Source organism: Furipterus horrens, unplaced genomic scaffold, assembly GCF_987537825.1.
Source record: "Furipterus horrens unplaced genomic scaffold, mFurHor1.1.pri manual_scaffold_2, whole genome shotgun sequence".
Lineage (NCBI taxonomy): Eukaryota > Metazoa > Chordata > Mammalia > Chiroptera > Furipteridae > Furipterus > Furipterus horrens.
The window spans coordinates 44906657-44919225 of NW_028327172.1; the positions used below are offsets into that span (position 1 = coordinate 44906657).

General features: G+C 52.5%; 1 protein-coding gene across 2 annotated transcripts in view; it reads right to left on the minus strand.

Annotated features, from left to right (window-relative positions):
• The window catches only part of PDE2A (phosphodiesterase 2A), an 89646-nt gene that overhangs the window by 18931 nt on the left and 58146 nt on the right, over nt 1-12569 (minus strand). For both annotated transcript variants that reach the window (XM_090265092.1, XM_090265098.1), the window contains exons 3-5: nt 11739-11828; nt 8117-8205; nt 807-916 (exon numbers count right to left, since the gene is read on the minus strand). In XM_090265092.1, the coding sequence (XP_090121218.1) occupies nt 807-916; nt 8117-8205; nt 11739-11828 (289 nt within the window). The remainder of the gene's footprint in view (nt 1-806; nt 917-8116; nt 8206-11738; nt 11829-12569) is intronic.

Sequence of the window (12569 nt, forward strand, 5' to 3'; positions counted from 1 at the left end):
GCCAGCGAGGCTCAGAGATACTGAGCTAGGACCCGGGGAGGGAGGCAAAGACACAGACAGAGAGAGGCTGGGACAGAGACACAGTGAGACCCAGAGACCCAGAGCAACAGAGGGGAGTCCTGAGGCAGCGACAAAAACAAACACAGCACAGACCCCCTACGTGGAAGGAAACCCCCTCACTTGACAACCTGCTTGAGATCCTCCCAGCAGCCCTGAGAGGGAGGGAGACAGGTAAGGCTGAGCACCCCTATTTTACAGATTGGGAAACTGAAGTCCAGAAAGGGGAAGTGACTTGCCCAAGATCACACAGCAAGTCAGGTCTCCTGACTCCCAGTCTTGTGCACTTTCCACATCGAGACAGAGGACAGAGACCTAGAGAGACTGAGACACGAGGCAGAGACATGGCGGACAGGGGGCACGGAGAGCAAGAGAAAGAAAAACAGAGACAGTGACAGAGAGAGCATGACAACAGCTATAGCCTGTCAAGCAACAGGCACACACACATCATCACTGTGGCCACCGGCCACCAAGCCCTCGTATGCGGCAGGCCCTTAACATGCGTTATCTTATTTGCTCCTCTTCACAACACCCGCACAAGGTAGGGTCTGTTGTCCCCATTTTACAGATCAGGGAACTGAGGCCGAGAGAGGTTAGTAGCACAACAGAGAGAGAATTAGATGGAGGGATTGCTACAGACACAGAGCGAAAGAAAGAAGGAAACTGAGAGATGGAAACAGGAGACAGACATGATCTGGAGAGCCGGGGCCACAGTCCCTCCTTGCCCCTGCCCAGCTCCCAGTTCTTACCTTGGGTGTCAGGAGCCAGTGGGGCCACCAACTTGGTCAAAGGCTTCCCAGGCAGATCTGAGGGGCCCAATCCATTGCAACCCAGCCGCTTCTGGGTGAACACAGCCTCTCTGAAAAAAGGACATGATCCCACCACTCAGTCCCTGGATCAAAGAGAACAAGCTCTGGCCCGGGAACACGCAGCAGGTTGGCCCCTGCACATCTGCAACTGTCTGGACAAATTGACCTGCTGCAGGGTGGATGAGGGGAGTACAAAAATAAGAGTTAGGGACCCTAGTCAGCCATAGTCGGGCCTCTGGTGCCTAGCTATGTGAAAGGGATCTTAGGAGCTAGCTCAAATCTCTGGACCAAGGAAAGCAAGGGATTGGAGCTAGGCTGCCTGGGTTGAATCTTACCGTGGCTACTACTTGACCTTAGGCGGGCGACCTACACTTTCCGAGAGCCTCCCAGATAATCAACCTAACTAAAGTTTATCAGACATTCGCCTTATGCCCTGCATAGTCCAAGCAATTTACATAGATGAACTCAGAATTCCCAACAATCCTCTGAATTAAGTATTATCATCATCTCCATTTTCAGGTAGAAGAACGAAGGTGCCAAGAGCTTAAGTAACCTGTCCAAGGTTGCATGGCTAGTAAGTGGTAGGTCCAGGATTTGAACCTAGCAGCTGGCATCAGAACCCATACTCCTAACTAGTATGCTTGAACCTTCCTAAAGACCTAAGGGGGTGTGAGCCTCCAATAGGGAGTTGGCATGAATGTTGAGGAGGCAAAGGGCATAGGTGTGATGGACGGAAGGGGAGGTGGGTGTGGGAAGAGTGAGTTTCTCTCTGCCCTCACCACACATAACATCCTCTCCCCAACCCCTAACTTCAGCCTCTGGCTCTTTCTGCTTAATTAAGTGCCTGATTTTTCACCAAATGTCAGTCCCTGATGACTAATTGTTCTGGGTTCCTCATCTCTCACACTGCCTCCACTTAATTGTGTTTGTAGGAACTGCTGGCCTACCTAGAAGAGAAGCTCGGGACTGGGACTCCCGTGTGTGTGGGATGGGGGGCAATCACTAAAGGGAGCCTAGCAAAGGTCAGATGAAGAAAAGAGAGCTGTCCACCTGCAAGTCTCCCAATCAGGAGATTACAGCAGCTAGAGAAATCGAGGAGCAAAGAGGTTGAGCATCTCAGTTAGGTCACGTAGCCTTCTGAACCAGACCTGTTCGCTCCTGGCCCCTTGTTAAGAACCTATGAGGCACCAGCGGTGTCTCCCACCTTCCAGACTCACACCCTGGACCTTTAAGGCTCCCAGTGGGCTGGGCTCCAGTTCTGGGCTGTGATTGTGCCAATCACCCCAGGAAGGAGTACTAATCTAGGGTGGCAGGAGAGCAATGGCAGCCACGTTTTCTGAGGATAAAATTGATAAAGTCTGGGACTTCATGGAGGCCAGGGACTGGCTTTGGTGACCTTCAGCCAAATCCCCCTGTGGACCCCACCCAGCCAGTTGGCCTGGGACAGTGTGGTTATTGGACAGCCACAAGGTGGCACTGCTCCCTGTGTTGCTGGTTAGTGGACTCAGCAGCTTCATCCCACTGACCCCTGGCCCTTCACTTCCAACCCTCCTACCCCCGACCCCTCACCAGACCCAGGTCTGCCTTGACCTCCTCTCTCCCCTGAAGGGACCCTGATGAAGGAATCTACCCTCAGCTTCTCTTCTGTACAAAACTCCTTCTTCTGTGTTTATGGCCTTATGACTCTCCAGTTTCCTTTCTCATGAACTCCAAACACCCAGTGACCTTCTAAAGCAGCGGTTCTCAACCTGTGGGTTGCGACCCCTTTGGGGGTCCAATGACCCTTTCACAGCGTTCGCCTAAGACCATCAGAAAACACATACATAATTACATATTATTTTTGTGATTAATCACTATGCTTTAATTATGTTCAATTTGTAACCATGAAAATACATCCTGCATATCAGATATTTACATTATGATTCATAACAGTAGCAAAATTACAGTTATGAAGTAGCAATGAAAATAATTTTATGGTTGGGGGTCACCACAACATGAGGAACTGTATTAAAGGGTCGCGGCATTAGGAAGGTTGAGAACCACTGTTCTAAAGGCTTGCCCTGCATGTCCCTGAGATTGTCAAAGGCACCCGGTCCCAAGCTGAGCTTACCCTTGCCATCACTACCCACAAAGTGGCACAGCCATCCACTGGGTCCCTAGTGGCTTGTCCACAAACTGTCCTAGCTGCCCCCCTCTTTCTTACCTCCCCCCACCAATGGGTGAGTCACCGCCCATGGATCTCTCACAACTTTTCCCGGCATTTCATTCCCGAGCCACTGCCCAGTTCACACGGAGTCACCTCTCCCCTGACCCTGCAGCAGCAGCCTAGCTTCCTGCCTCCTGTCAGGTCCCTCAAATCCATCCCCCATACTAGAGCCAGATCAAGTTTTCTCAACTAAATAGCTATGGGACCATTCTACTTAAGTCTTTCATTCCATGAAGTGTTCATCCCAGGGTCCTTCTGGGTCAGGTTTCATGATGAGAACTGAGATAAGAGGAGGCAGATAATACACCTGACTCCAGGAGTGCCCATGCCATGCAGGGACTGGCACGCAGACCCACGCTGGGGTGCAGGGCTGAGGGCTCTGACAAAGCGGAGGGAGAGTGGGCCCGGCCTACCCAGGTGCAGGACGGAAGTAGGGTCAGAGCAGGTTTCCTGGAGGAGGATACATCTGAGCTGAGTCCTAAAAGACAGGCAGAGGTTAACAAGGCAGACAGGAAGGGAGGTGTAGGCAGAGGGAACTGCATGTGCAAAAGCTTGGAGGAGAGAAAGAATGTGTGCCTGCTGGATGGTCCAACTGCAAGGACTTGGTGTGGCCGGACAGCAGAGAGCAAGACGGGAGGTGGGGTCAGGGAGCTGGGGAGCTGGGCTTGATCCTCGGGGCAGTAGGAGACCCGAGAGAGACTTCAGCATGGGAAAGTAAAGGTCAGGTTTGATTGCTGGCTGCTGGGAAAAAACTCTCACTACACAGGGAGAATCTGAAGGACCAGAAACTCGGCCTCAGTGAGCACCCCATAGTCTCAGTGGTTCCTGACAGCACAGGAGAGGCTCAGCTGGGGCAGGTCAAACTTGGTGGGGCCCCGCTCTCCCACTGACTGCCAGGGCCTCCAAGGATCCTCAGCCCTCAGGAGTTCTACACTTTGGCGCCTTGCTCCGCATCCTGCCCTCCCTGGCCCAGCCACATCCCATGGCCCCGGACGGACCATGCTCCCCTCACCCACCTCCATCTGAGCTCTTTTCCCCTGCTGCACCTTCCCCAGAACTGCTGTCCCCTCCACAGATGGGGGTGGGGGCTTCGTCTATTGCTCACACCGCAAATGGTTCTCTCCTCAACCGAGACCCCCCAATCTGCCTGTCTCCTTTCCCCTCCTGAATCCCCCACTTCCCTGTTCTCTCTCCAGGCTGAGGGGAACCCACAACCTGGGGCCAGCTGTCCAGGTTGAAGGCTAATGACACAGCCCCAGGCACCTGGGTGGTCATGATCTGCCCCACTGAAGATAAAGACAGATGGGTACGGAGCAGAGAGAGGAATGGGTGTGGACTTTATGGCAGTTCCGTCCTTTTAACAACTATTTGTTTAGTGGAAAGGGTAGACGGAAAGGCTTTCTGTTGGTGGGGTCAATGGCCTGGAAAGAGCTGGATGTCCAGGCCACTTTTCACTTTCCTGAGACCCTTCTTTGGTATGACCCTAACCCTTTTACTGATACCCCTCCTCCCAGCCTCAACCCTGCTCTGACCTTTCCTCTCTCTCTCAGAGACAAATTATGATTCTGGCCAGAACCTGGATCCTCCTCTGCCTCTCGCTCTCCCAGAGTGTGAGACTCCAGAGATGGGAACAGACAGATGGGAACAGACCCTGTATCCCTTGAGATAAACCAGATGGACAGACAGATTCTGCTGTGAGAGAGGACTAGCTCTGAGGAAGACATTTCTCAAGGTTGAGCCCTGGGAACCCCTAAATGGTAGTGGAGATAGACAACCAGCTGGGGCTGCAGCTAAAAGGCCCTAGATTCTGCTTCACTCAACAGTGGGTAATCAGAGGCTTTAAGATGGTAGGAGGCACAATAAGAAGAGGGAAGAGTCAAGCTGGGGACTGAAGTAGGCTGAGAGAGAGAGGAAGGGAACCAGGAAGAGGGAAGTGACGCCTTTCACTAAGCGCTTGGCCCAGGCAGCCCTCCGGGATTCTCTTCTACCCAGTCCTGAGGCCCCTAGCTGCCCTTGGAATCCAGAGCTGGACCAGCCCTTATCTGTTGGTGTCTGATCCTATCATCACAATGAAGTTCAGTCTGAGGCCCAGGAGACAGTACATGAGATTGTAACGTCAGCCACGTTGTTCTGGATCCCAGACCTCCCAGCTCCCAGCCCAGGGTTCTGCTTGCAGATGGACTGAGTATGGCCCAAACATGAAAACTGGATCTTCCTTAGTGGGAGAGAACTGTGGAGCAGGCCTCCTAGAGGGCCTCCATCTGGGCCTTGGAAGAGAAGGGAAATGTGGGCTGGTTGAGATGGAGACAGCAGGGAAGGACTTTGCAAAGGAGAGAGCACACCAAGCATGGGGGCAGGAAATCCAAACACACTGGAAGGATGAAACTGGGCGTCTGCAAGCCAGGGGAGGGGGAGGGGTCCTGGCAGGCAGGGCTGGGCCACTGGGAATCTCCTCACTGTCCTTCAGCCCATCTCCACTCTGCCTTCTCACACAGCCCACTCTGTCTTTCCTCTGGCCCTTATCTGTCTTTGTGACCCGCCTCCCCTTCACACCTGCTGCTATTTGCCAGCCTTCCAGGGTTTCCTGGAGGAGCAGCCCCTGCACTGGGCACTGCCAGTACCTCAGGCCCCGCCTCTGCAGGCAGGTGCCTTGGCCTCCTGTTGGAGCCAGTGCCACCAAGGATACCCCTGGAAGCACCCTGTACCCAACCCCACCCATTTTCTAGAAAAAGAGACTGAGGCCAGAAGGAAAGTAATTTTCTCAAGGTTACCCACTGTGAAATGTGGGGCCACCAGCAATCCCTGAGCTCCTCCTGTGTGCAGGGCACTGTGACAAGCAGAGGCCTGTCTGACTCCCATTCCAGTGCTCTTCCCTCCTCCACATTCTTAGGTTTCTCAGCCCTAGTGGGGGAGGTGGGTTCACAACCAGATGTGGGGGGGAGTGCTGACCTTACCCCCACCCTTTGCCAGCCTCAATGAACTTTGATTTCCTTGTCCCAAGATATGCCCCTCCCCCCTCCCATCTCACCAGCCTCACCTCCTCAGATGCCCCACCCCCACCCCCGGGAATTCTGAGCCCTGTCTCCCAGCAGGCACGCCCCTCTCCATCCCCACTGAAATGGAGGCTAATTGCATTGAAACATTCACTCCTAATTGTTTTTTTTTTTTTTTTTCTTTCTTACTTACTTTCTTTTTTTTTGGTACCTTTTCCAAAGGCTTCACTGAGTCTGAAGTGGTTGGGGGTTACTGAAAGGATTTGAGCCCCGTCCAACATGCCTGGACCACGGACCCCAGCCCCAGCAGCAGAAAGCCTGAGGGGAGTGTTCGCAGTTTCAGAAGGGGCAGAGTGAACCCTGCGGGATGCTCCCACCTTCTGAGCTGATGATCCTGTGCCTGCTTCCCAGGAAGGCCTTCCTAGCCTCTTTGAAGAAACTTCCTGGATAGGACAAGCTCACGTTAAGCAAAGTTCTTGAGAATTAGGGGTGGGGGAGCTAGCTGGCTCAGAAAAGAAAAGGGGACATTACAGTTTTGTTTTGTTTTTTCCTTAAGATCCCAAAGATCTTCCAGCCCTATCTTGCCATCTTACAGATGGGACAGTAGAGGCCAGAGAGGGGCACAGCTGGCTTGATTCACGTAGTCCTTGAGGGGAGGAGTTGTCAGGAAATGCTGAAGGGGAGTGCCACCCACCACCCACCCAGTAAAGAAATCAAATGGGAGGACAGGAGGTGGGAAAGTTGTGGGGTACTGGAGAGATGCCAACCCTTTCCATCGGGAAGGGCGGGGGGAGAGACCAGCACCCAGGGACCCAGGGTTCCAAGCCAGGACCATCAGCAGGCCCAGCATGAGGGCCTTCAGCAACCCCAAGGAGCAGTACTTCCCATGGCCTCTGTGAGAGGATCTTGCCAGCCTCATCTATTGCCTGAAAAAGACACAGCTCTGTACTTCCGGCCTGTTGGAAAAGTCCTCCCCCAGGCAGTGGAGGGCTGCCCTCCAGTAACACACCCCCGCACCTCCGTGCCCACTGAGCCTCCAGATCCCAGCCCAGTGCTCCCTGGCCCTCGACAGCCCTGTGGTGCTTAGAAGTCAGTGAGCACATCCTCCATGCCCTGCCCTCCTTTGGACCAGCACTCCTGCCTGTCAGCACTTTCTCATCTGACAAGTTCCACTTCCCTCATTGTTCCCTGAACAGCCAAGAGCCAAGAGACCAAGTCCCAGGCCTGGCTCTGCCTCACACTAGGTGTGTGGCATTGGACACACTTCATGATGTTTGCTCATCCAGAAAATAAGGAGACTGAATTCATTAGGCTCAGAGGTGTCAGGGGACCAGAGGGCACTGAGCCTACAGTCCTAAAGTCAGAGAGTCTAACATTCTACCACAATGAAAACAAAACCAGACTTTGAGCATTCATATAGTTGTAAGTGCTTTTCATGTGATAAACTCATTTAATTCCCCCAACAACCCTATGAGATAAGAACTATTATTATCACCATTTTACAAACAAGAAAACCCAGGGCACAGAGAGGTTAAGGAATTTTCCCTAGGTTACACAGCTAGCAAACAGGGAGCTGGGATTTAAACGCGGGCAACTGGGCTCCAGAACCCTCAGCAGGACAGTGCCTCTGAGCTCTGTTCTCAGATACCCACGTACTCCTGCAAGTCTAGCAGTCAGCCATTCCAAACTCTGATTCTGTGAGAACCTTCCAGGCAGTTTTCCCAGCCTGCTGGGGTTCTCAATGATAAACTGTAGCCCTGACATTCTGAGACTCAGCTCTGGGGAGGCCGCAGCGATGTAGAAGAGCTCTCTCAGAGAAAACCTATCAGTTGGCGCTTTCTCCACGCTGTCCACGTCCCCAACCCAACACAAAAGAAGATATTGTTTCTCCCCTCTAGCCCGGAGTCAGTGGCCCAGCCAAGAAAGCCCACCTGGCAGGGAAGCTTAAGTCAAGGTCAGATGGGGAGGGACAAACCAGATGACCTTGAAAGGTGCTCCAGGCCTGAGATCCTTGACCACAAGGGAGGGCAATAGGGGAAAGAATGGCTCACCGGACTTTCCCCTCCTGGGGCAGCTCGTGGGGAGGGTCCTCACACACCAGCCGGGACTCCCTGTCCAGCAGGTAGGTGTAGACAGTCTCCTAAAACAGAGGCACAAATGAGACCCTGTGGAGAGGTCCTCTCAGCTGTCTAGTTCCAGCCTATACACAGTTCTGGGTGATAAGGTCACGGACCCTCTGGGAGTTGGTTCAGGCTTCTGATTTGTTTTTACTCCCCGGATAAATCTAAATGCAGTCAGGGTGGGAATATTCCTTTACAAACTTACCACTTCACTGTCTCTGCTTAGAAGGGGTTCTGGGCAGGCAGTTATCCATGACCCTGCTGGCTTTTCTTACTTATCACCCTAAATCCAAGTCACTAGGGACGGGATCTGAGAGGCTGAAGGTGCTGAAAAATCTCCCACCTCCACCCCAGGATGTTTCCTTGCTGTGACTCCAGCCTCAGCAAACAATAACTGAGTGTCCACTCAGGGCCCTACTGCAGGAGGGACTCAGAATGCCCTAGAATCTTTCCTCCTACCTCAGCAATTCTACAAGATACCATACATTGTGACCCAAGCTGGAGGGCTTCCTGGAGGAAGTGGCTTTTAAGTTGTAACTGGAATGGAAATTAGACTCATTTAGGGAGTGGGCAAGGCACAGAAGAATGGATTTTGGGCTGTGTAGCAGGTATGTAGGGGTGAGAGCACTGAGCATTTATGGAACTGCAGTGAGGGTAGGGGCACAGGAGGTGGGCTTGGGATCAGCAGGGGATGAGCTGGAAGGGCCTGTAAACTACGCTGGGCAGAGGGTGCCAGGCGCTGGTGCTGGGTGGAGGGGGTGAGAGGTGAGCCCTGAGAGATAGGAATAATCATTTCCCAGAGTGAGATCAAAGCTTTGCTCAAAGCTTGTCAAGTCTTCAGCTTGTCAATCCACCCTCTCCAAGAGCCCACAGCAGGTCTTGGAAAAATCAGTTGCCTTCATTGACCCACACGCAAAAATCTACATTCTCTTCGGGCAGGACTGGCTACTCTTAGGGTTCTACAACAAAGTCCCTTTCAGCACAGCCTTGCAGAGCATCTTGACTGACCACACTGTGCATGACAAGGGAGACCCAGATGCCAGTGCTGTCCAGCAGAGCCCATACCCTTGTGGGGGGCATCCACATGCTCAGCTAAGTATCCTGAGGGGTGCTGTTATCTCAGTGGGAGAATGGAGAGCTCTGCTGATAGTACCAGGGAGGGCTTCTGGAGGAGGTGACATATGAGCTAGGTGTTGGAGGCCCATCCTCAGTGAGTGTGGAATCCTTTTCAGCAATAGCAATTGCTTTTCATTGCTGTGAGTCCACAATCCTACCAGCCACTCTTGTTGCCTTTGGCTGCCCTGAGTCAGCCCCTACCCTCTCACAAACCCCCAGGAGATGGACAGTCCTTCTTTCAGAGAATCCAAGCCAGATGCAGTGCAGTGTGGGTTGGGGATGACAGGGGAGTGAGAGGGGCAGACACAGGCAAGGCCTGGAGCCCCCTTGTCCTCCTGAGTGAGGGTCCAGACGGGGAGCTCAGGGATGAAGAAATCAGTGGGAAGGAGGCCACCCACTCCTCATCTATTTCCAGCCTCCTCCTTGTCATTTAGCCCTTTTAGCAGCCTGGGAAGGGCCTGTGGGATGTGTCCCTAAGAGACTGAGACCCCACAGCACCCAGGGTCACACAGAGTCCTTTCCTGGCAGAGAGAGTGGTGGATGATCTGGGGGTGGGGTGGCAGAGAGGACAGCTTCTCACGTCATATCCGGTGTCCGGCTGCCTCCCACCCCCTCACTCTCCTCAGCCTCTGAGTTAAAATTAGCTGAGTTTATTGGAGAGAAGAAGGGAAGTTTTTCAGACACATCAGCACCATCTGCATTTAGGGCTGCCTGTCACAATAGGTGCTGATGAGAGAGCCAAGTGTTAGCAGCAGTCCTCATTGAGGCAGGGTAGGGGGCGGGGGCTGTAGGAAGATCCCTCCACCCTGCCCCCAGTCTGAGGTCAGAGCAGACCTCCCATCTCCCTAACGCTCTTTGAAGGCTGAGCCTCTCCACGAAAACCAGCCAAAGTCAGGGCTTCCCCAGCTCAAACAGGTCTCTTGAATGAGCCAAGGTAGACGTTACCAACTGTTCCAGGAACCTAGTCACCTGGACCACAGCTGTCTGTCCAGCACCCAGCTTTGGGAATATAATTAACTCAGTGCAGGGCATCTCTGCTAGCACAATGAGGCACCCTGCCTGTGAAGGCCTGGCCAGTCACCTCCTCCTTCCCCTCCCAGGACAGCCTCAATGGCCACAGAGGGGCCCGGGCAGCCTTATAGATGCTGACTTGCCACCCTCCTTAACCTCTCCTTCCCAGATGTGTCTCCACCCCAGGCCAGATGTTACCTCAGTCCCATCCTTCTCTGGGAGGATTTATTTTTGGGTGCCAACATACCACCCACTTCCTGACAATTTCATGCTCAATAAAGCTCACTCATTAGCCCTCCTCCTAGACTCTGAACTTCTAGGAGGTTTTGAGAAGGCAGAGTTGAGGAGAGGGAATGAGGGTGCTTAGGTTTTAAGCCCCATGTATCTCTGTCATGCTGTGTGACCTTGGGGGAAGCATCCACCATCTCTGGACCTCAGGTAGTTTACCCATTAGCAGATTCAGACATAACTGGCCTTGGGTGTGTTGGGGTCACTTTCTGAATTACCCTTATGTCCTGAAGCAGAGATTGCCCTTGGCTGGTATCTAGAGTCCCCATTCCAGGATATGGGGACTCGGTTTAGGCATCTCCTCCGCTAGGAAGTCTTCCATGCCCCTTAGGTTGGGTCAGACCTCTATCTCCAGATTGATAAATCCTCTGCTTCCCTCTGTCTGGCACAATTGAAACACTGCTTTGGGTCTTGAGGGTCAGTTTATCCATCCTACTGCCTAAAGGATGAACAGTGACCATTGGAGCCAGGTTGGGGAGTGGTCTGAGGCAGCTAAAGAGGTGCAAGGTCTCCTTACCAAGACACTCTGGGCTCAAAATACCAGGATGACCAGGTGACCATGGCCCCAGGCAGCCACCCTCTCTCTACCTGCCTCAATCTTCAACCTCATCCACAGTGTTGGAATGGGTTAGAGAGAAACATAAAGGTTTCTGGAGATCATCTTGTCTAGCCTACTGTATCCAGGCAAGACACTTTAACTTGGCACAGATTCATTCATCAAGGCTGAGCCCCATTCTAGTACCACCCAGGCCTATCATCAAGGAAGTTCTTTTCCACATCTGCCCTCAATCCCTCCTGCTGTACATGTTCCAAAGCCAATATGATCCCACTATGTACTAGCTGCCATCTTAGGTGATCCCTTCTATTATTTGAGACATGATCTTATCATTTAAGCTCAAAGGCTGCCTCTGTCTCAGACATTCCAGGATTCCTATGTAAATTCAGTCTTTAGGGCTTAGCTTCAGACCTCCTCCTCTAGGAAGCCCTCCCCAAACACTCAACCAAACCCTTCACTTCCCCACGAGAGTCCTCTTGGCAGGGACCCTTTCTCTTCCTCCCTTCTTGATCCTGTGTGAGGTACAGCAAGGAGCTGGGCAAAGGTTTTGGGGGCAGGGGAAATGTGGAGCCAGGCACCTACCGCTCTGGGGAGCACGGCTGAGAGGGCCTCCTTGACAGCCCGGTGCAAGCCCGCAATATCGATGACAGAGCCCAGGCTCAGCAAAGCATCCTAGAAGAGAGGAAAGGGCGGTGAGGGCCTTTGCCAAGCCAACCAGAGCAGCCCCATCTGAGCACAAGCTCCCAGCTTAAACCAGAGTCCAAGGCTCTCAGACACTGGAATCCCAGGATCTCAGGATCTCAGAATCCAACAAATCTTAAGGCCTTTGAATGTCCAAGTTCAGTCATCTTACAGATGAGAAAAATGGGGCTCAGAGAAGGGCCAGGGATATAGCAAAGGACTCGCAGTGAGTCAAAGGTCAAATCTAGACTAAACCTCAGGTTTCTTGTCCTTTAGTCAAGGAGAACACTGGCACAGCAAGGAAAGCACAAACTTACACAGTAAAACAAAGAAAAACAAGCAAACAAACAAACAAACAAAAACCCAAATTTGAATTCTAGACCCACTATTTATTGGCAGTACATGCCTTAGTCAAGTCACTGAGCCTCAGTCTTTATCTATAAATAGGGGGCAACTATGGTTATCTCCCTCCACAGGTTGATGTGAAGATAAAATGAAACTGAGCCCTACAAGGTGCCTCCCAGATTATCCACACAGAGTAGGAGCTCAGCTAAATACCTGCCAAATGTGGGTCTTACTCACTTTCCCCAAGAGGGAGGTGGTCTCACCCAGTCTTATTTTTCAGCCTAATGAGGGACTGGGTTGGGAGTAGCAAGAGTTCAAGGCATGCATAAGCCCACAAGGTGGAAGAAACACAGCTGGGCCAGCCCATATCCAGATGGGGGTGTGGGT